At 33.8% G+C, this 24,358-nt stretch overlaps 2 protein-coding genes across 2 annotated transcripts; one reads left to right on the top strand and one right to left on the bottom strand.

The window, feature by feature from the left end:
- The first annotated feature begins 14,188 nt into the window (after positions 1 to 14,188).
- Positions 14,189 to 17,880, top strand: LOC140957267 (pheophorbide a oxygenase, chloroplastic-like). The gene is made up of 7 exons (XM_073414444.1): positions 14,189 to 14,863; positions 15,040 to 15,275; positions 15,447 to 15,573; positions 16,280 to 16,416; positions 16,989 to 17,148; positions 17,229 to 17,510; positions 17,602 to 17,880. Exons 1-7 carry the CDS (start codon positions 14,435 to 14,437, stop codon positions 17,854 to 17,856), a joined length of 1,626 nt encoding a protein of 541 aa, XP_073270545.1. The 5' UTR covers positions 14,189 to 14,434; the 3' UTR covers positions 17,857 to 17,880.
- A 2,728-nt stretch (positions 17,881 to 20,608) lies between these two features.
- LOC140957195 (uncharacterized) lies at positions 20,609 to 23,898 on the bottom strand. The gene is made up of 4 exons (XM_073414333.1): positions 22,684 to 23,898; positions 22,431 to 22,545; positions 20,947 to 21,282; positions 20,609 to 20,832 (listed from the first exon to the last, which is right to left on the bottom strand). Exons 1-4 carry the CDS (start codon positions 23,896 to 23,898, stop codon positions 20,609 to 20,611), a joined length of 1,890 nt encoding a protein of 629 aa, XP_073270434.1.
- Positions 23,899 to 24,358: the final 460 nt, after the last annotated feature.

Below are 24,358 nucleotides of genomic sequence, written 5' to 3'. Positions count from 1 at the left end.
ATTATTATTATTATTATTATTATTATTATTATTATTATTATTATTATTATTATTATTATTATTTTCAACATGTCCTAAAATATAATAAAAAATTTTAATCAAAATTTATTTATCTAATAAATGACAAAAGTTTTGATTTTTGAAAAATATTATTTTATTATTTAAAATTTTAATAAACAAAAGATAAACAAAATAATACATTATTTTAAAATATTTTTTGTATTATTTTTATTAGTAATAGTTTCACTCATCTAAGTTAAATAAGTCAATTTAACGACAAGATATTGTTATCCTCATTTGAGCATTATCTCAAGTGATATGAACATTTTTTATAATAATATTTAAATTTTAAATATATTCATTATATTGTATCAATAATTTTAAATATTTATTCAGATATTATTACTTATTAATTTTAATCATTAATTATATAAAATAACATTTCATACATCATATATGTGAAATACTAGTTAGAAATAAGAAAGTAGATGACTGGGCTCTGGAACTATTTTTACCCATGTACAACTAGAAAAGTTAATGTCAATTAAGAAAGTTTGGCCTATGAGCATGATAAATTTACGTGCCAGATGTCACGGCCGCTGCCGTAAAAAGCTGTTAGACTTGAGTATTATTTCGAGGTTGCATCCTATGATTTTTATTCATTCTGTGAGATCCACAAAAAAAATCATAGACTATGTATGCAAGAATAAATATGAATTGTTGGTATACAATTGGGACAGTACCCTAAGATCAGGTTGAACTCGACCCACCGCATGGAAAATAAATTATAGGGAAAACCACCGACTTGTCATATTTCGGAATTAGTCAATTAACTTGTAAAATTTTGATATTGGTACGCTTACTTTTAATTTTATTGGTCTAATTGGTAACATCATTCCAGACATATCAATATTTTCTGGTACCATTTCAGTAATTTATGGTTCCACATCAACATTTTCAGACGACACATCAGAATTTTCCAATATCACACCAGTCTCCAGCAAAATAAGACAAAACAAAAAAAAAGTAAAAAAATATAGAAAACAAAATCGGGCTGCAGATTTCATGGCATCTAAATCACTGAAGATTGCTAAAGGAACGAAGACAATCATGACTGTTACTTATTAATTTTAATCATTAATTATATAAAATAACATTTCATACATCATATATGTGAAATACTAGTTAGAAATAAGAAAGTAGATGACTGGGCTCTGGAACTATTTTTACCCATGTACAACTAGAAAAGTTAATGTCAAAGAAAGTTTGGCCTATGGGCATGATAAATTTACGTGTCAGATGTCACGATCGCTGTCGTAAAAAGCTGTTAGACTTGAGTATTATTTCGAAGTTGCATCTTCTGATTTTTATTCATTCTGTGAGATCCACAAAAAAAAATAATAGACTATGTATGTAAGAATAAATATGAATTGTTGGTATACAATTGAGATAATACCCTAAGATCAGGTTGAACTCGACCCACCGCATGGAAAATAAATTATAGGGAAAACCACCGACTTGTCGAATTTCGGAATTATTCAATTAATTAACTTGTTAAATTTTGATATTGGTACACTTACTTTTAATTTTTTTGGTCTAATTGGTAACATCATTCCAGACATATCAACATTTTCTGGTATCATTTCAGTAATTTATGATTCCACATCAACATTTTCAGACGACACATCAGAATTTTTCAATATCACACCAATCTCCAGCAAAATAAGACAAAACAAAAAAAAAAGTTAAAAAAAATATAGAGAACAAAATCGGGCTGCAGATTTCATGGCATCTAAAGCGCTGAAGATTGCTAAAGGAACGAAGACAATCACGACTGTTACTTATTAATTTTAATCATTGATTATATAAAATAACATTTCATACATCATACATGTGAAATACTAGTTAGAAATAAGAAAGTAGATGACTGGGCTCTGGAACTATTTTTACCCATGTACAACTAGAAAAGTTAATGTCAAAGAAAGTATGGCCTAGCTATGGGTATGATAAATTTATGTGCCAGATGTCACGGCCGCTGTCGTAAAAAGCTGTTAGATTTGAATATTATTTCGAGGTTGCATCCTATGATTTTTATTCATAATGTGAGATCCACAAGAAAAATCATAGACTATGTAATGTAATAATAAATATGAATTGTTGGTATACAATTGGGACAGTACCCTAAGATCAGGTTGAACTCGATCCACCACATGGAAAATAAATTATAGGGAAAACCATCGACTTGTGGTATTTCGAAATTAGTCAATTAACTTGTTAAATTTTGATATTAGTTCACTTACTTTTAATTTTTTTTAAATTTTTTGGTCTAATTGGTAACATCATTCCAGACATATAAAGCGCTGAAGATTGCTAAAGCGCTGTATATTTCATGGCATTTAAAGCGCTGAAGATTGCTAAAAGAACGACGACAATCACGACTCCCTCAACAAGCTACAAGAGATCATGGATGAAGACAAGATGAACATTGACATATATAGAAAGATTATTATAAATTAGAAATCATCGTCTGGATATCCCCTCCATACTATCCAAAAAAAAACCCTTTAAATTGTATATTTTCACCCCCCAAAAGCATATGATATTTCTCTACTATTTTGTTCTACATCGTAGAAAAAATTAAAAGAAATTACAAAATATCTACATGGCCTTACCTAGATCTATTATTTAAGCTAAACCACACTAGAAATAAATACTTAATTAGTAAAGTGACAGCATACGCATATGAGGTAAATTGATACTGAAAGGTGTGTTAGAGGACAAGTGCAATAGTACTTTTTCACCACAAAAAATTAGGTCAGATATGACTCTCCCAAATTTCTTGTGCCCTTTTCTTTTCAGGCAAAAACTTGTGTGAGACGGTCTCACGGGACAGATTTCTTATTTGGGTCATCCATGAAAAATTATTACTTTTTATGTTAAGAATATTATTTTTTATTATGAATATCGGTAGGGTTGACCCGTCTCACAGATAAAGATTCGTGAGATCGTCTCAGAAGAGACATACTCTTCTTTTCACATGGATGTCGGAACTCTTTTGTCCTATTTTTTTTACATGAAATGACCAAATCTATTCTCCTCGTAAATTTTTCAACATTAGTGTGGAGTACATATATATATTTTTAAATACACACTTGCATGTGAGACTCATGATGCTAGGATGGAATAATGCTTCAATCTGGATGCAGTCATCTGCGAAGATGATATTAAAAAGAATGGACTAAAAGGTGGTATATGTTATATATATAAAGGAAAATTGCAATTTTGATTGTGTATTTTTTCCCTATCTTTTAACATTTGGCAATTCTAACACTTTTTTCTTAGAGTACTATTGATGTGACATTACGTGTTTACATTATATAGACGTTACATTCACACTATATTAGTGTCACATCAATAACACGTCGGAGTCAATAACTAAAATTGTAAAAAAAAAATAGATGATTAAGACTGAAATTTAACAATTCAGAATACTACAATCGTAAAAAAATAAATAAGACATCAAAATTACAAATTTTCCTATGTTTAAATTTAAACTATTCAAAATGCCACGCATTTGCAAACATTTAAAAGGTGTAGTGAAAAGAAAAGGAATAAAGGTGTTGTGACTTGGGATCAATGGTGGAGTTGGTCTCCCGCATATCCCTTGGAATTATGCCTTCTTTTACAAATCTAATAGGATCGAGGACAAATCTTAGCTATCATATTATACATTCAATATCCTTGAATCTACTGATAATATTCTCCAGCCTTCAACTTATAAATAATCAACCCTCAGCCCTCCGCTGCATCCCTCTCAAAAAATACTTAAAACACCACCACCACCACCACCACCATCAATCACCTTCCAGGGATGATTGTGGGTGGTGGTGGTGGTGGTGGTGGTAAATTTACACGAATCGGTCAAAATTCGAAAAAGACAACGAAATTCAGGAAAGAAATAAAGGATATATATTGTTTCTTCAACAGGGCAACTTCAATGAATCCTTTGGCATACTTTCAAGATTCACAGAGAATAGCTTAGGTAGCCAACTGCAAACTTCAGATGATCATCGGTACCCATTATTAGTTATGCAGTATTCATCTTGTTTTTAATGTTAATATGTTTCTGAATAGAATAATTAAGCAGAAGATTGACGACCCTGCGGATGCACTTTCCTCCTGAATATTGTAAAATTTGTATTGATTGCTGTCATGTTTTAGCTTCATGCTTTGAGCTTGTACTTCCATTTCTTTTATCGTACATATTCTTGAAATTTAATTAGATCGGAGGTTGACAACTATACTCTATATATTATATTTTGTTAATATTCCAAGATCGTCATGCCTCCTTAAAATATATATTTAATAAATAAAAAATCTTGGCAGAAAAATAAATTACAGAGGCTGAACTTGAAACGTTGGCAGCAATATTTAATAATAATATATCTTTATTAAATGCTTTTTCACCATCCCTAACGTTGTATCTGTTCTTTCTCCTCTAATTATTTCTCATTTTAAAGAGATAAATGATGGATATCCAATAAGCCGGGGGCTAATTTTTCATCGACACAAACAATAATTAAAAAAAATTGAATTTTTGTATAGATTAGTAAATGAAACCTAACAATTTTGAGAAAGATGATACAGTTAAACCCTGGAAAAAAAAGCAAGATATAGATGCACTTTTTGTCTTCGTTCCACCATCTAGTTTGAGTTTTGTTTTCTCCGGTACGATTCTTATCACCACTAGAAGATCTACGTTTTCAGGTATAAATTTATCAAAATACTTTTGTACGACGGTATCACGAGTCAAATTTGTGAGACAAATCTCTTATTTGGGTCACCCATGAGAAAATATTATTTTTTATGTTAAAAATATTACTTATTATTGTAATTTGGACAGGGTTGATCCGTCTCACGGATAAAAATCTGTGAGACCGTCTCACAAGAGACCTGAAAAAATTTATCATGAGTTCATACATACCAGATAATGTGCATTGATTCATTTGTTACAGATAAATAAATTCTATGTTGGATTGAGTTGAATCATTTCTTTCAGTATTTATGTCTAAGAAAAATTGATATACATGTTCATTGTATAATTTATATTCTTGTAGAATTCAGTTATAATTTTTTGTGGAAATCAAACTGAACAAAGAAAGTGTAACAATTGTATTGGGATCAAACACTTGTCTCTAGGCTAAAAGTTATAATTGTTAGTCAATGTGCAAATTTATTTCTTAGCACAACTTTATTTTCCTATACTTGTGACTGTTCATAGCTAACCTATTTGAGTGTTAATGAGTAGGGTTATCATGCCCGTGAGTCCAGATATGTGGGTGTTTATCTGCAGTGATGTCTCATATATCTTAGAGATTAATCTTACATTTTTCATACCGACTGTCATGTCCTATGTAGATACGATATTACCTCTTAAGATCTGACCTCACTTTTTACGGTTCACCTAGCCAACCAAGCAACGCAATGTCAATAGCTTGACGTACGATAGTTTCTCAAGAAGTCACTCATATCGGTATTACTCTCATTTATACATGTTTAACCCAACATATTGATTTTACCCAAAATGGTTATTCAAAACTTGTATGGGAATGGAAATAAGATCTGGGAAATCATTTTGGGAAAATATGAAATATATAATACATTAATTATTTCATTTATTTATAAAAACCTTAATATGTAATCATTTAAAAAACCAAATGAGAAAAATAAGTTAGTAATTTTGTTGACCAGAAAAAACCTTATAAATTTAAGTCTATAAAATAAATAAATTAAACATGGGTCAGGTTGGTATCCCAAAAAAATAAAAATATATAAAAATAAAAAAGAATTCTAATGTTATCACAAGAATTTGTTCCAATTTTTTTTATTTTTTATTTACTATAAATTAATTGCGAAGGTAATAAGTATGAACACCTAATTTTAATTGTTACATGAAGTCGACAATTAATTTAAGCTATTACTCTTTTTTCATACCAAATGATATTTTTTTTTTTGAAAGGCAAATGATATTATATTATTCTTATATTGATGATCTATTTGATAAAATTCTGTTACTTATTTTACTTATTGGCAAAAAGAGTGGAACAATTATATATGTCAATGCTAATCCATAAACTATTTTCTTTATATGCAGTGATATATATATATATAATCCATAACTTTATTGTCTAGGTTTGTGGGATTTGAATAGGTATGCTTTTAAATTTCTCCAAAAAAAAAAATTAAAGTTCGCTATGCAAAATTATTTTTAAAAAAATTGTACTTAAAGAAAAACTTTAATTAATATTAGCACTTTCTCAGCGACTCTTTGTTCCTCTTAAACTTAATCAATTTGGTACATATAGCATTTCTCACTAGAGAAGAATATGATACTGATATGGCGTCAATACGATGCTTATATATTTATTGTTACTGAAATTGCGAAAAATTAAAATTGAAAGTTGACAGATAATAGATTGAAATTTTAAAACATACCAAACCAAAAATTCAATTTTTATTTTTTTTCCAAACCACATCGCATGGGTATTTCCTTGTAATACTGGTTTGTAATTTAGTTAAGCATGCATATAAATGGATTTTGGACCGAAACATTTTGCTCATTCAATATAATTTTCAGTCTTCAAGAGTTGGAAACTCTACCCACCCTGGAATTATAGCCTAGCTAGCTTTTGAACTTTGGGTGTAATAACATTTACAAGGAATTTCGTCGAAACAACATGCGACTTCTAATGAGTATCTCTAATAAGAAGATATATGATCATAATATTACTTTAATTATATCATCGCGAACCTTTGCGTTCTTTTTAGATTGTCTTTGATTTATTTTGATTTTATGGTTCGTTTTGTTCACGGTGACGGTGCAAACAGTAGTTACCAATGGATAATATGGTTTGAGAAATTAAATAGGTCATACTTTGAGGGAAGAATTCATTCAGCCTTTGTGTGTAGAATCTCATGCTGGAGGCATTGGAGGAATCTCCGACTTAGGATGTTGGAGAAACGAAAAGATGACTAGGTGGTCGCGTAATGAAGGTTTTGTTGGACTACCGTTTTCTCGCTCTCAAGGCACAGTAAAAGTTTAAAAATTTTAGTTTCGACGTTTAAAATGTTCATTGGGCGCCGTATGGATTAAAATATTCATAAGGTGTTTAGAATTGTTTACATTTTACGTATTTATCACCGACTATTCAGGTTTTTAAGTCGATATAATACTTAAATCTCTTCGAACAGATCTCCCTCATTTAATCTTCTAATTTGGTTCATGATTAAAGACTAGATTTCTCGTGTCGACTGCACTAGAAATCTTACACGAATTTGCGTTGAGACTAAATCGCTTCAATTTCAGAAATCTGGCGTCGGTGACGATGCGGACTGGGGAAGGAGAGGGGCGGCTGAAAACTTGTCCAGGAAAGAGGGAGGAGAACATTTTGGTGGTCAAAATTTTTGTGCAAAACAGTCTTGTTTCATATGACACTCATGAAATATTTATAGAGTTTGATTCCTGATCACATCAAGATTTCTTCTCCTATTAGAATTCATAATCTTACTCTCATCAGGATTTCTTATTTTCATTAATTAAAATTCTCATGTTTAACATATCATGCAAAGTAAACTATATATATGTGTATGTATATATGTCCATATATCTATACATACATATACACATCTTTCAATATATGGAATCAACTTATAAACTCCTTTATAAGCAATCTGTTTGATCTCCGTCCAACTACAGTCGCCAAATTCAACCTCTTGAACTTGACTATCTCAACAGAAACACATAATCCGAAACTTGTGTGACCCTCAACGGTTCATTGATACAGCTAGCCGTGGGTTCACAACTTCTTGTGATTCAGAATAACATTTATTCTTATTAGGGTTTACCCTAATTAGTCACATTCTTTTTATCAATCTCTTGATCAAGAATGTTAGAACTCAAGTTTGATTGTACCCATCAGATCAGTGGTAAGAGTGTCTAGTAGCATCGTCCCATGATCCTCTAGGTATTGCTGATAGTGTCTGCAAGAACTTTAAGTTACGGTTAGCGTACAATATGGTCCCTTCAACTCATATATTCATATCCAATCTGCAATCCTTAATATATCGAGAGTTGCATTTGAATTCGATAACGATGTGATGTATTTTGAATAATAATAGTGACATAGTATGTGCAACTAGGAAAACACATTTTCCTAAAGTACATGTTCTTCTTGCACTATTAACTCATCAGATCACATAGGATATCTTTACCCGTAGGAAAATGGTGAATCACCGACTACAATGCATTTGCTTCTACGTAAACTATACTCAACCTCGTCATCTAATGACTTTCAATGGAGTCGGTAAACGGATCAAAGTGCATGCTAATATGTAGAGTCTCTACGTTGTCTTGGTTCTAAGGACTAATGGTGTGCACCCATAATTGCGAACTATTACACTCGATAAGTGATAAACATTTAGACAGTCCGAGGGATGGTTGTTCAGTGTATCATCAAATGATCACTAATCTGTATGAATGAACATCTTCATGCCCTTGCTAATGAAACATGACACAGATGCTAGTCTCAAGCTCAAATGAAATTTATCCTTAACAATCAAAAATGTTGCAGGAATGTTTAGATCCAATTACAGTTTCCGGCAACAGCCGTCTTCATCTCATTCCGAACATGGTCTATGGATAAGATGTCATATGTACTTCACATTTCATATGCCTTGTTTTTGTATGTCGTTTCTGTGAATCTGAATGGGTTTAATGTATGGGCAGTATGGCTTTCCTCCATGAGGGAGGTCAAGAATCAAGATTTATATGGCATGTATTGTGCCATTTTGACAACAAAGTAACTACTTGTGCATAAAGATAGATTTATGCAGGATCAATACACACTGAATTCATTGTTCAATCAATGGCTTCTTTTATAATTGGAACTTAATTTTAATCCATTTTCCTTACTTTCAACAGCTCGGTCACGGTGTCTACCGGAATCATTCAAATATTTGGTGCGGAAGTAGCAGAGCTTCCTTTGGTTGCAACAAGTCTTGGTTGCCAGGGCAAGGTGGAGCACATCCACCATAATAATACCTAAAATATACCAACTTTGTGAATTCTATCGGCCTTGTCGTACTGTCAATCACTCTTCTTTTGCATTGAGAATCTTCTTGCACACCTCAATGTCAAAGATCTTGTGCTTCCTGCTTCCCATGAAGCAGAATCAATGTGGAAAAATAAATTTAGGTTTCAAAACCTTGGCCAAGAACTGGTCAGCTTTTAATGGGGGCTTCCAGAAATTTTAAATATTTTGCACGCTCCTTATGTCTATTTAAATTTGCAGAAGAGACTCACCCCATAACGGCATTTGACGGGGCATAGTCTCTTGCGAACATTAAATTTTTGATCTTGTATTAACAAGATTTTGCCCGACTCGTTTTATGGTTTAAATTATCTGTGTGTGTTGAATAGTTTAAAGAATTTTGTGAATGTATTAGTTATGAGTTTTGAAGAGAATTTGGGTAAAATTCATATACATATCTGACGTTTGAAAGTAATGTGAAAATCATCTCCAATCTTTCAGATTGCTTTAATATCGTCTCTCATTATTTTTTTGGTGGCCAATTAATTATCCTTTCGAATTGTTTTACTTAAATATCATTTTGGTTAATTTATTTACATTAAATTAATTTAAATATTTATTACTATAAAATTACATTTTATTTTTGCCAACTTGTAATTATTAAATTAAAATTACATTAATGACTGAGTAAATCTCTTGTGAGACGGTCTAACGAATATTTATCTGTGAGACGAGTCAACCCTACCGATATTCATAATAAAAATAATATTTTTAGCATAAAAAATAATATTTTTTCATTGATGACCTAAATAAGATATCCGTCTCACAAAATACGACCCGTGAGACCGTCTCACACAAGTTTTTGCCTTAATGACTTATGAGAAAAATGCTTTTAAAAAAAATAAGCATTCAATTGTTTTGCCACTTAAGCATGTATAAGAAAGGTTTTAAAAAACACAAAGCGTAGAGATCAAATTTCAAGCTTCTCAAAATTAAGCGAGATTTGGATACGCCTAGACGCCAAAAAATTGTTTCTCATTTTCACTATTATTTTAATTACTTTTAGGTTAAAAAATAAACAAAAAAAGTATAAAATTACAGTAAATTTAAGATTAAATTAATATATTTTCAAGTTCTAAAAAATCTAAAAACATAAAATTTCAATAATTAATGATTTCTCAAGAATCTACAAAATAATATAATAAAAATAAGTTAATTTATCTATTAGTGTGTCGTATTCATATTTATGAAGTTTCATAAGTTATTTATACATATATATTTATAAAAATATTTATTCTAAAATTAAAATTAAATTTATGTTATAAAAAGTTGTTGTTTAATCGAACTCAAGCACTGGTTGACGGACGATTTCGGTTGGGAAAGCTAGCAAGTGCACTAGGTCAAGTAATAATATAGTTGGATAAAGTCCAATTCGTTCTCACAGAGACTATTATCGAATTACTAGGATATAAGTTATTTAATTTAATCTAGGCTATACAGAAGAAGTTATTTTTGTTAATAGTTAAAATAAATTTAATTATTCTAAAGAAAATAACACAACTCAATTAAATAACAAATTAAGTTTAGGAGAAATTGTCACGCCCCGAAACTCGGGATTTGACACCGGCGTTGTTTAACAATCACACAATTGAAACAACCAGCCTCGTAGCATAGTATAAACCGAAAACTAGTTTATTATTCATAACTCCTCAAAAAAACAACTGTCTTTACAACTGAAATAAAATAAATTTGCGGAAACGTCTAATCTAAAATTTTAAATTTCTAAAAAAAAAATAATCATGTCTACTACTCACCATCCCCAAAACTGTTCCGATTCTTCTTCTTCTACCTGCTCTTCGGATTTATCTGGGAAAGGTTGTAAGGGGTGAGTATTTTGGGAATACTCAGTAAATGGGGGAATTATCGAACACCACATAACAAATTCCATATTTTCGAAAATAACATATATTCATAGCATGCTTTTCATAATTTTAACACTGCAATTTTTCACCTTGCATGGTTTACTGACGTCAGTCCCTAAGTTTTAATCCTCTAAGGGGGCGAGGCCGTAAAACAGTTCTATCCCACTGTTAAGGGCCATATGTTGGAATTCCACCCATTTTCAGGGAATCCTCACAGTGTTCTCACAAAAACGTAACAAGATTTTTAAAAAACGTAGACGGTGTTCGACCGCAATTTTTTTTCTTTAAAAAGAAAAACACATAACCCAAAAATTTAAACTTTAAAATTTGCCCACTTACCTTAAATTCTTGATGCAAAAATTACGTGAATAATTAGGGTTGCTTGCACAGGAATTTCGAAAATTCCTCTTCAACGGCTGGACGGCGGCAGCGCTTCGCTGTGCTCGAAAATTCCTATGGAGACTAGAGGAGAATTTTCGAAAATTTGCTGTATTCTAAGGTGTGATTTTCGAAAACTAGGGCCCTTCTATTTATAGGAGTTGGCTGCTATCGTGATAGTGCGTTTGAACTGTGAATCAAATCTAAAATCTTGATATATCCGTGATCTAGGTAGATATCCGAAATCTCCTTCTTTTTTTTCCACCTAATTTTCGAAAATCTCATGGTGTATATTGTTAGATTTCGAATTCTAGGGATTTTATTATCTCTTATTTGATCTTTTATCCCGGTATCTCAATATCAACCTAAATCTTAGACATTTATCTGCTTATTTTCAAAATTCCTTCTTTAATTCCTTAGATTGAGATAAATTTATTCCTACCAAAATTTCAAGTTTAAAAATAGATGATATTATCTTAATCTCGAGCTTTATAATTCTGTACACGATAAAATTATCTACACAATTATCTACTCAACTTAGATAACCTTAAAACAAATCTTATATTCTGAATGATTTAAATATTAATATCCAAGATTACACCATCAAATTATTAACCTGATATTAAACTGATATGATCACGATATTACAAAATCCCGGGTTTTGCAGAAATTCAAATTCAAATAAATGATCGGAACACACAACCGTACCAAACATCAATTATTGACATGTAATGGATTTGATCAAATAATAATTATTTTAAAGTCACGATGAAATTCCATACCTTAATTATTAATCTATTTCTAGAATTAATAATCTTATTTTTATATATCAGTTCAACTATTTCTAATTAAATTTAATTAAATAAAATGTATTCAACAACTCTGAAATTCTAGTTTTTTTTGCCTAAAATCGCACATTGAAATCGAATAATATTTCTAATCAGTTTAACCATGTGTTGATCAATATTTTTGAAGCTATTTTCAATCTATTCTCTTTCTATTTCGAGTCAAGATCAAACACCAAACAAGCAATTAATTGACCAAATTAAACGTAAGATATCTAAGCAAATATCAATTAATAACATAAAATAAATCAACAAATATCAATTAATAACATAAAACAAATCAAATATCTGAACGATCCAATATGCAAACAACAATCACAAGTTTGGCTATATCGTGGTCCCAATCATAAGGCGACTATTCTATAAAATCAAAACTAGACAAAAATATAATGTTTGAATTCATGAAATAAAAGAAATAAAAATAAAAATAAGAAATCTCAGCGATAGTGCGTGAATCTTCTCGTCCAGTGCGTCTTCTTCTCCTTGTCCTTCACGTCTTGATGATGAAAAAGTCTCTCTTGTTTGATATGATGTATTCTATCCATAAGAAAAATTGAGTTTTCAAGGAATAAAATCTCTATCAAATTTTTCTTATCTTAATTTTAAAAGTTTTTTTTCTCTCTCCAAAATATTCAACAAATCAAATACCATAATTAAGATTTTTGAATATGATATTTTAATCCTTAAATTCGAGCTCCATGTTGTCACAAGGCAGAAGTGAATCGGACATTAGGCATGATCAATCACGCCTTGTTCCAGAACCTCTTCTGTTTTTGTCAAGGCAGGAGTGAAGCAGACACAAGGTGTGATCATGCCTTGTTCCAAGACCTCTTCTATTTTTTTCTTTCTTCCATAACTTAATCTTAGCAACTTCAAATGTTATATAAATAACATTTCTAGCCCAAATTTATTCCAATGTAACAAAACTTCCTCGATCTTATCATAATAATTCTTGGATGATAGGAAAAATTCTTCATCAATTATTCATTCATTCTCGGAAATCTTTTATACTTGGCATTAAACTCTTTGACCTTATCTTCAGAATTAAACTTTTTACACATTTTGGTCAAACCTATAAAGAATAAAAATATGACGATTTAAGCGTAAAACTCGGAATAAAAATATCAGATAAGCACAAATACAACAAAATAAATTCTTAAAAGTGCTATATGGATCGTTCTTATCACTGCTCAATATGGTTTTTTATAACAATGTGTATAAGTTTATCATTTTCTTACTTTAATGTAATAGTGTCAAAACCAAAATTTTTGATATATTACTTCATATTTTATATTTTTATTATTTTACTAATTTAGTGTGTGATTAACAATTAAGTTTTACAATAAATTACTATTGTATCTACAAAATTTTCAATAAATTTTATGTTTAGCAATACTCGAGTTTACAAGAATAAAATTTAACTTTGAAAAAATAAAGATTTGAATTACTTTTATATAAAATAACTGATTTCATTTTATTTACATTGCTTTTTTCAGATTTTCAATTTCTATTCACTGTCTGATTTTCTTTTTGGAGTTTGGAGTGCGAGTTTCCTCTAGTTATTTGATAATTTTTTTAAAATAAAAGAGAATACAATTAGACCAATGCAAAACTTCTATTTTCAGTGCTATCAGAAGCCGATTTTTGGCTAATTGTTTGAGACTAATGGCTCATTTCAAATGTTTACCAACTCTTGACTTTCATAAATAAGCAATTCAAATGTTTTTCTTTGAATTAATGTTCATGGATGTCCTTTTTTTTTTTTAATTTTTTTTAAAAGGCAAAGTTGAAAATTTTAATATAGAAACTTCCAGCTTATGCACTTCCATAATATGTCCAACTTTGAAATTAAAACTTTAACTTCGTGGCATAGTTCTACTCCACACAACACGTGAACATATGAAAAATATCTCATTGTTTACAGTTTCGTCCAATTTACTGTCCCATTCGGCCCAGCAGCCTGGATTTTTGGTGCAGCATTATGACATAATTCCAAGAACATCCAGTTCCAGTCTTGTACGCAAAGCTAACCTCCTTTCCCATTACACACAATCATTTTACAAAAGGAGGAGGCAGGTGTGTTTCGAAATCATTATATGAAACTGCTTTGAGAATTTAAAACGCACGCAATATGATATAGTTGTGTGCTGTGAAGAAAAATTAGTTGGTGGGATTAGAGATTCTTGATTTACCCCAACACATGGCGGTTTCATTTGCTTCAGTTACGCCCATATTCAGTGCCTCTTCGAATGCCGGTAGCAGTAGTCTACACCACCAGCCCGTTCCATTGCCATTTATTTCTAAGATAACCACATCACCAAAAAGAAGCAAACTTTTGAAAACTCCGGTTCATGTAGCTTCTCCGGCAATCGCTCCCGCTACAATACCGGAAGATGGCGCTGAAGATGCAGAACCTTTTATTGAGACAGCAGATTCTGAAGAGATCTCTTCGTCGAAGTTTTCTTGGAGAGATCATTGGTATCCAGTTTCACTTGTTGAAGATCTTGACCCTCGTTATCCCACTCCATTTCAGCTCCTGAATCGAGATCTTGTAATCTGGTTTGATAAATCGGCTGCTCAATGGGTTGCTTTGGATGATAAATGCCCCCACAGGCTTGCACCCTTATCGGTGAATTTCTCTTCATCCTTGTTTTTTCGGTAGTTTTGCAAGTTCTTGGTACCCTTTTCTCAAGATTCAATCTTTGTGGAGAAATCTTGTTGACCATCGAAATATGTTGTCAATTTTCTGTTTCGTGGTCATAATTAATTGTCTTGATCTTCAATTTGTTTCCAAATGTATCGCAGGAGGGGAGGATCGATGAGAATGGGCACTTGCAGTGTTCATACCACGGATGGTCATTTGACGGGTGCGGCTCATGTACTCGGATACCACAGGCAGCACCTGAAGGACCCGAGTCTCGTGCCTTTAAGTCTCCGAGGGCATGTGCTACCAGGTTTCCCACCATGATTTCTCAAGGCCTTCTCTTTGTTTGGCCTAGTGAGAATGACTGGGAAAGAGCTCAAGCCACTAAGCCTCCAATGTAAAAGTCCTTAAATTTCTGTTTTATTCTCTAATACGCAACCTTGGAGAAATATTATACGGACTATATGAACAATGTTTCCAGATACCTCGATTGGTTTGGTTTTTTAAGCAATATTTTTTGTTGGAAAAAGAATATTTGATGTTCTTCTGATTGCGGGGAATCGTTTAGGTTGCCTGATGATTTTGATAAGCCCGGGTTTTCATCGGTGACAATTCAACGTGATCTGTATTATGGCTATGATACTCTGATGGAAAATGTGTCTGATCCTTCACACATCGATTTTGCGCATCATAAGGTAAAATTGGTATCTGATTGAAAGAGTTCGATCTTGGTACTATAATATTTTGTTGTTCTGTTGGTACAGCTTGTGTGGATATTAACCCACTGTTTCAAATGTAGATTATCTCTAAATATCTTACATTATCCAGAAACTTTTTTCTGTATATATTTTCAGGCTATTAGAAGTAACAAAATCACATGAATGGTTGAAGATGTAGAAGAACGAGTTGATGCAAGATTGACAAATCAAAAAATTGAAATAAATCTAGTTTTTAAGAAATGTTTTTTTAATTGTTTGCTGGTGGAAATATTGCAAGTGTCACAATTCAAAGTTCATGTTGAAATTATTTGGATGTGATTCCTTGCATGGTTGGTTAGTGGAGCTAGATGATTATCTATAACCAAATCTCAAGACATGACGCAAGTCTGTTGAGGAACATGCTGGGTGAGCTATGTTGATTGGATAACAAGTGTATTGTCTTGAAATTAATACTGCATATATTTGATTTTTCTGCCATGGAGTTCGATTTACAAATATATTTTGCTACTGTGAAACATCGGGTTACTGCACAATTTATTTTGAGATTCCGCGAGTGTGGAAATGAGTTTGTCCTGTACTCCTGTCCAGGCTTTAATTTCAAATAAGCTATATTTACCCCCATTTCTGTCTTTTGAAAAACAAGCCTTTTTACCAGTCACTTAAAAAAAATATGCATTGACAGGTTACAGGAAGAAGAGATAGAGCAAAGCCGTTACCATTCAAGATGCAATCAACTGGACCGTGGGGTTTTTCTGGCGCAAATGAGGGTAATCCAAGAATTAGCACCAAGTTTGTTGCGCCTTGCTACTATATAAACAAGTAAGTTTATCTGTGACATATGGTACTCGAATAACAATATGTGCAAATTACACTGTGGTAGGATAGGCTATTCCCCAAATCCGTTATTCCAGTATAAGCTGCAAAAATGTAGCACAAATTTAAGTGTCTCCAATATGTTCTAGATTTTGTTCCAATATATATGGTTGGCCACAAGAGTTATTTTACTGTTATATGTTATGAATCAAATGAATAACAAAATTGATCACGGTCTAATTTCTTGAGATATTTGAGTTGCTTGCGGCTGTCTAGTCGTTGCCTCTATAAAACCTCGTGGTTTTTGTTTTCCTAGCTTGTTAATGTCATTGTCATGTAAAATTGTTGGTGACCAAGTAATTCTAGTAAAATACATCCGTTTTAAGTATTGACAATTTATGGTTTACATGGCTAACGGTGTTTCTCTCTTTCAGACATGTTTTTATTGTAAGTAGAGTAGTTGTGGAAACAAGACCTTCTGCGTTTTTATTTAGTATCTTTATAAGGATAGATTTATTTTACATATAGATATGGATATGAGTTTGGTTTCCCTTATTCTACCGTTCTGTTAATGCCAGAGTCGAGATAGACACCAAACTTCCTGTTGTGGGGGACCAAAAATGGGTCATATGGATTTGCTCCTTCAACGTTCCAATGGCGCCTGGAAAGACTCGCTCAATTGTTTGCAGTGCCCGTAACTTTTTCCAACTCACTATGCCAGGTCCCAAATGGTGGCAGGTAAGTCCTGCTCCTCTCCTTTTCCAGTAACAATCTTAAAAATAATCTATTTTTACCCTTCAATTGATTTTTGACAATAGGTGGTTCCTCGATGGCACGAGCATTGGACATCGAACAAAGTATACGATGGAGATATGATAGTACTGCAAGGTCAAGAGAAGATCTTTCTTTCAAAATCGAAGGATGGCGTGGGAGATGTCAACAAAGAGTACACAAAGATAACCTTTACCCCTACACAAGCGGATCGTTTTGTTTTGGCATTCAGAAATTGGCTTCGGCGACATGGCAACAGCCAGCCGGAGTGGTTTGGTGCCGCCAATGATCAACAGACATTGCCTTCTATTACATTGTCCAAACGCCAGGTATTTGACTTCTTCAATCTATAAAGAATGGAAACATTTGAATCCTCATTCCATGAGACATCAAAAATATCGTTGATTCTGTGTTATGCAGATGTTGGATAGATTTGAGCAGCACACTCGGAAGTGTTCTTCGTGTAGAAGTGCTCATTCTAGTTTCCAGACATTGCAGAAATTCTTGATCGGTGCTGCTGTTGTTTGCGCTGCAACGGCAGGGATTCCTCCAGACATGCAGTTTAGGATTGTTTTGGGGGCTGTTTCGATTTTGAGTGCTGGTTTGGCCTATGCTGTAAATGAACTACAAAAGAACTTTGTGTTTGTTGATTATGTACATGCTGACATTGATTGATTATTAAAAAAAAGTTCACTGTAATCTAGTAAATGAGGTTTTAGGAACAATTATTTGCATCTGATCAACAAAAACCACCCGAATCACAAACCCCATGAAAGAAAACTTCGCAAAATCTAAGCACTTGGAAGATCCCAACCAAACAACTGTCTCTCTGCCTTCAAGTAAAGGTGTGCTTTTTGTATAGTCAGCTAATGGTGACACTATCAGAATAGATGTTTGGTGTGCTTTAATATTCATAATTTGGTTTTATTAAATTTTCTTCGTGCGTTCTGATGAAAATCCATGGAAGGATTCAAAATTTGGATTTGAAATTGACATACTTAAACTAAGTAGTGAAGAATTTCAAATCCAACGAGAAATAAATTTATCTAATTAGAGATATTATTATAGATTTGAAATAATTAACTACAAATTCATGTACCTTTAAACTTCACATTGACTGCATTTTAAATGGTGTGATTTAATATATTCGGTCATCAACGTTGTATATATGTATGAATATAATGGAAATGGATGTCAACACTACGTAAAAGACAATTTAATACACAATGCCTACATGTCATTAATCTATAACAACAATAAATGAAGAACAATACAATTCACATTCAAAAGAAGAAAAAAATGAGAAGTGGAGGCAATCGCTAATCACACTGGAATCTTGAAGTCTGGAGTCTTCTTTTTCCGGTTCTTCTCTTGTGGGGGCTTACACGTTCTGGACTGGACCAATCTATTTTGGTCCAAATTCTCGACAGAACACAGACTGCGGTGTCAGATAAGATGATGAGAGTAGAGCCTAACTACGCACTGAATTGTAGAAAGCGTGTTTTTTGTCCACCAGTTTTTCGTGGGTTTCATCTTCATGGCTGCAAAATTCAACCTTGACGAAGACTGTGAATGCCGATACGGCTAGAGTCTCCGACGGGGCGCCAGTTTTAAAGGTTGTGGCTCAAAAAAAAAGCCAAGAAACTTCGGAAGGAATATTAATGCTGTCGTGTTATGTAATGGGTTCTTTAAGTTATCTTTGATCGTTTCCTGTATTTGAAGTTGCGTTTCTTTACAGTTTTTGTTTTCAGTTTTAGGTACATTGAAGGAGGATGTGAATAAGTTGGGGTAAAAGGGGTGAGCTTTTTGTTGAAGCTGTGTTTGGAGCCAAAATATGAAGATCTGTTTATTGAATCAGAAAGAAGAAGATTACATTGGACTACTATCCAACCACTATTTATAGACCTACTATAAATGGAAGAAGCGCTAAGACAGCAAACACGCTTTCTAATATGCTCAATTATACTCAAGCTCTATTATACTCAACACTCCCTCCTCAAGGTTGCAACCCAAAACAGCATAGCAACCTTGAAAGAAAAAAAAACACAGAAGGCACATTAATGATTGCTAGAAGGGTGATGTAAATCACGAACACCAACTTTAGAGAGCAGATAAGAATGTTGAGAACTCCCTAAAGCTTTAGTAAAGATATCACCCAACTGTTCAGTGGTGGGAACATGCGCAGTAGTTATAGTTCCGTCCTTAACTCGCTCACGCACCAAGTGACAATCGATTTCAATATGTTTCATGCGTTCATGATACATAGGATTAGCTGCAATATGTATAGCAGCAGTGTTGTCACAAAACAGAGTCGTTGGAGCTGTTAACTTGAGACCCATGTCTGCCAATAAACCAGAAATCCATACTACTTCACAGGTTTTGGAAGCCATCGCACGATACTCGGCTTCTGCGGAGGACCTGGAAACAGTGTGTTGTTTATTGGTTTTCCAAGACAACGGGGAGTCTCCTAATTTAACACAATATCCTGTGAAAGAACGACGAGTCATTGGGCATGAAGCCCAATCCGAGTCACAATAGGCAGAGAGAGAAGAAAACTTGTTCACAGATAGCATGATACCCAAACCAGGTGATCCCTTGTGGTATCGAACTACACGAACGGCTGCATCCATATGTGACTGCTTTGGTGAATGCATAAATTGGGTCAAGTGTTGCACCGCATAGCATATGTCTGGCCGTGTAATAGTCAAATACAACAAACAGCCCACTAATCGTTTATAAGCACTCGCATCTTTCAACAAAGCATCTTCAGAGCCACTATGATCAAACTTATGCATGATAACATCCAGTTCATGGGTTATAAATTTCTTATTCTGTTCCATTGGCGTGTCAAATGGCCGAGCTCCCGCTACGCCAGTCTCTGCAATCAATTCCAGCGCATACTTGCGCTGGTTCAAGTAAATTCCTTCTTTAGATCTCGCAACTTCAATCCCTAAAAAATATCTTAGACTCCCAAGGTCTTTAATCTGCAACTTAGAGTGTAAAAAACTCTGAAGTTTCTAAATACATTTCAAATTACTCCCTGTGACAACGATATCATCCACGTAAACAACAAGGAGAGTAACAGAATCTGGTTCATGCTTGACAAACAATGAATAATCATGTTGAGATTGACGAAAGCCTGCCTCAAACATAACATCAGCAAACTTATTGTTCCACTGGCGTGAAGCTTGACGCAAACCGTACAATGACTTCCTTAACTTGCAGACTTTACGCTCCCCTTGTAACTTATAGCCTTCTGGGAGACTCATATATATATATTCTCATCTAAATCCCCTTGCAAGAAAGCATTAGTGACATCCATTTGCAACAATGGCCAGCGATTGACAACTGCAACTTTCAGTAGACATATAATAGTCACAATCTTCGCCGTTGGGGAAAAGGTATCATGAAAGTCGATCCCTGGCTGCTATGTATATCCCTTAGCTACAAGTCTCGCCTTGAATCGATCCACTGTCCCATCAGATTTAAGTTTAATCTTGTAAACCCATCGACATCCAATAGGCTTGATAGCTGGTGGTAATTCAACCACATCCGAAGTATGATTACTTTCCAATGCTGCCAATTCCAAGTTCATAGCATCCTGCCACCTAGAATCTGTGATAGTCTCATGGTAGGAACATGGCTCTGTAACTGAAGACATAGTAGCAAGATAGTCTTAGTACGATGAAGAAAAATTCGAATATGTAAGGTACTTAGATATAAGGTAAGAACAAATGGCCGAATTAGTTTTGGATGGATTAGAACAAGAGAAATCCTTTAACCAAATAGGAGGAACAATGGTTCTAGAAGACCTTCGCAGCGGTGGATCGACTGAAGCTGCAGAATGAGTGTCGGGGGGTAACTCAACAGCATCAATGTCAATGAATGGAGAAACATTTTTCATAAAAGGAGTGGTACATGGAATGTTATCCGAAACTTGACAAGGTTCAGTCATAAAGGGAAATATGTTCTCATGGAAGGTTACATCATTAGAAACAAACACCCGTTTGGAATTCAAGTCTAAGACCTTGTACCCCTTTGGGACAGTAGAATATTCCAAGAATGCACAACGAGCAGCTCTGGGAGAAAATTTGTGCCCAACTGGTAAAATGGAAGCATAACACAAGCAACCAAATGCTCGAAGATGATCAAAAAAAGGGGTTTTATGAAAAAAAAAAAAACACCTCAAAAGGAGTCTTATTTTCCAAAACAGGGGTAGGAGTTCTATTAATCAAATACACTGCTGTCAACACACAATCCCCCCAGTATCTTAATGGGACAGAGGACTGAAATCTTAACGATCTTGCTACATTAAGTATGTGTCTATGTTTTCTTTCAACCAGTCCATTTTGTTGGGGAGTATATGGACAAGAAATTTGATGGATTATGCCAAGGGATTGAAAAAGAGTGTTGCAATCAGAATTGAAGAAATCTGTTGCAGTGTCTGTTCTAATTATTTTGACTTTGGTCGAAAACTTAGTATAAATCATGGCAAGAAAAATCCGAATCATACCAAGTATATCTAGCTTGGAATGCATAAGAAACACCCATGTACCTCGAGAAAACTCATCTGTAATTAGGGGTGGGTACGGTACGGTATACCGTACTGAACTACTGTACCATATACCGTACCGTAAATATCGGTATGGAATTTTTTCATACCGATACCGAAAATTCGATATACCACATATTCGGTATATCGAATTTTCGATATGAAAAAGTTCATACCGGATACAGTATCGACACCGAAAATTTTTTCGGTATACCGAAAATATTATCGGTATACCGTACTTAAATTTTAAAAAAAATAATAAAAAAATTATTTTCGGTATATACCGAAATACCGAAAAAAAATAATTACGTACCGATACCGATACCGAAAACCGAAATTTTCGGCACATCGATTTTTTCGGTAATTTCGATATTTTTTCGGTATATTTTCCCAGCCCTATCTGCAATGGTCAAGAAATATTTTTCTCCATTGTACGTGTGTGTGTTGAATGGACCTCATATATCCATATGTACTAACTCAAACACCCGAGAAGTCTGAGTGTGACTTTCAGAAGGTAGACTCAACCTAGGCTGTTTTGACATAGGGCAAACAGAACAATGTGGAAATGTATCAATACTGGACACAAATGGGAGTAATTTCATTCTCGAAGAAGACATATGAACCAAACGTTTATGCCATTCATAAAGGCTGATAGAAGAATGAGAAACAAAAGGTTTGTCTACTGTCAAAGTATTACATCTTGTTTCAAAAGGAAAAAAATTTGGTTGTAATGTTGAAAAATCATTTGGAGCAAAGTGATAGAGACCACCCTCTTCTCTACCAATCCTCATTATCTTCCCAGTCTTGAGGTCCTGAAACAAACAGAAAAATGGATAAAAAGTGACAAAGCAGTGGTGACTCTTGGTGAGTTTGGAAATGGATAAGAGATTGAATCGAAAATTTGGAATATATAGCACATTCTCGAGTGTAATAGCATTTGTTATAGGTACCGTCCCTATCTTGCTCATATATGTTTTACTACCATTCGACATCCTCACAGATTTAGTGGAATATGCTATAGACTTCGAATTTTGCAGCAAGGATGCATCTCCAACCATATGCTCATTCGCTCCAGTGTCTACAATCCATGCATGCGAAGCACAATGTAAATTGTTACCTGTCATATTCACTATCGGAGCTGTGGTTGATTGAAGATTGGAATTTCCAAGTAGCTTCAGAATTTCTGCATATTGTGCAGCTGTGAAAATTTGAGACCCACTAGATGTGGTTGTTCGTGGTGTTTCAATAGACTCATCATCCACTAAATTGACTTCTCGCTGAACCTTTTTGTTATTCTGAAATTCCTTGCCAAATTTCTTATTGTAAGCTTTTCCTTGAGATTGTTTATACATTTTATGCCCCGGTGGATAACCATGAAGTCGAAAACAGTAATCTATTGTATGTCCAGTCCAGTGACAATGATCACACCTCATCTCTCTCTTGTGATCTGTACTCTTATCCTTATTTTGAATAGAGTAAAACACTGAAGTTGGAACTTCAATCGAAGAAAGTGATCGATGCGATACTTCTTGTGAGAGTATGGAGAATGCCTGACCAACAGTGAGTAGAGGATTCATCATGAGAATCCGACTCCTAATGTTCATGTAGCTCTCACTTAACCCCATCAAAAACTGAAGTAGACGCTGTTGTTGATCATGTTCCACGTATTTTCTGGCCGTAGCACACTCACATGAAGGCAGTGTTACTAATGAAGAATACTCATCCCATAATTGCTTCAATTTACAGTAATAACTTGAGATGGTGTTATTGCCTTGAACTAAGCGACCTATATCGCGATGAAGAGAAAAAATTCCGGAACCGTTTACCTTATCAAATTGATCCTTTATATCTGTCCAGACAACCGAAGCGTCTGTGGAATACACTATTCCTCCAAAGATCTCCTTCGATACAGAGTTCATAATCCACGATAACACCAGAGCATTGCACCGTTCCCATTGCTGTAACATCAAATTGCCTGCAGCTGGTCGCCTACACATACCATCAAGGAACGCAACTTTGTTATTTGCATGCAACGCAATTAGCATAGCTCTACTCCAAATCCCATAGTTTTCAACTCCAGTTAACTGCTCAGTAATTAGATTCAAACCTGGAGTGTCCGAAGCATGAGTGGTCATCGGATCATTGAAATTGTTTGCATTCGCCATGCTCACGGGAGGGGAGAAATTGAATTAGATCTTCAAATCACAGCCAAAAAAATGTGATCTATGGTAATCACCAGTTAGAAGCTTGCCAGAATCTCGATATTAAATTCCGCAGCTCTGATACCATGTTGAAGCTGTGTTTGGAGCCAAAATATGAAGATCCGTTATTGAATCAGAAAGAAGAAGATTACATTGGACTACTATTCAACCACTATTTATAGACCTACTATAAATGGAAGAAGCGCTAAGACAGCAAACACGCTTTCTAATATGCTCAATTATACTCAAGCTCTATAATACTCAACACTTTTGGATGTGAAAGCTGGGTATTTTAGGAACTTTCTGCAGCCCGTGGCCGGCATAACGCAAATTGTAACGCCTAGCCTTATTAAGTAATTATCTTCCGTTGGTTATGGCTAAATTTTAAGAGTATCAGTTGTTTTAAAATCTGTTCTTTGAGGAC

This window comes from Primulina huaijiensis, chromosome 14 (assembly GCF_012295235.1).
Source record: "Primulina huaijiensis isolate GDHJ02 chromosome 14, ASM1229523v2, whole genome shotgun sequence".
NCBI lineage: Eukaryota > Viridiplantae > Streptophyta > Magnoliopsida > Lamiales > Gesneriaceae > Primulina > Primulina huaijiensis.
The sequence above is the reverse complement of the archived record's forward strand: the minus strand, read 5'-3'. Positions and strand labels throughout refer to the sequence as shown.

What these genes read in the sequence shown, in the direction of transcription:
- LOC140957195 (XM_073414333.1), bottom strand. Translation starts at nt 23,898, where the DNA reads ATGGCGAATGCAAACAATTTCAATGATCCGATGACCACTCATGCTTCG. An exon ending in TTTTCCTTTTGAAACAAGAT is followed by an intron (nt 21,283 to 22,430) that starts GTAATACTTTGA and finishes CCATTTTACCAG; the next exon opens with TTGGGCACAAATTTTCTCCC. An exon ending in TTGGTTAAAGGATTTCTCTT is followed by an intron (nt 20,833 to 20,946) that starts GTTCTAATCCAT and finishes CTATGTCTTCAG; the next exon opens with TTACAGAGCCATGTTCCTAC.
- LOC140957267 (XM_073414444.1), top strand. Translation starts at nt 14,435, where the DNA reads ATGGCGGTTTCATTTGCTTCAGTTACGCCCATATTCAGTGCCTCTTCG. An exon ending in ACAGGCTTGCACCCTTATCG is followed by an intron (nt 14,864 to 15,039) that starts GTGAATTTCTCT and finishes AATGTATCGCAG; the next exon opens with GAGGGGAGGATCGATGAGAA. An exon ending in CCTTGCTACTATATAAACAA is followed by an intron (nt 16,417 to 16,988) that starts GTAAGTTTATCT and finishes TGTTAATGCCAG; the next exon opens with AGTCGAGATAGACACCAAAC.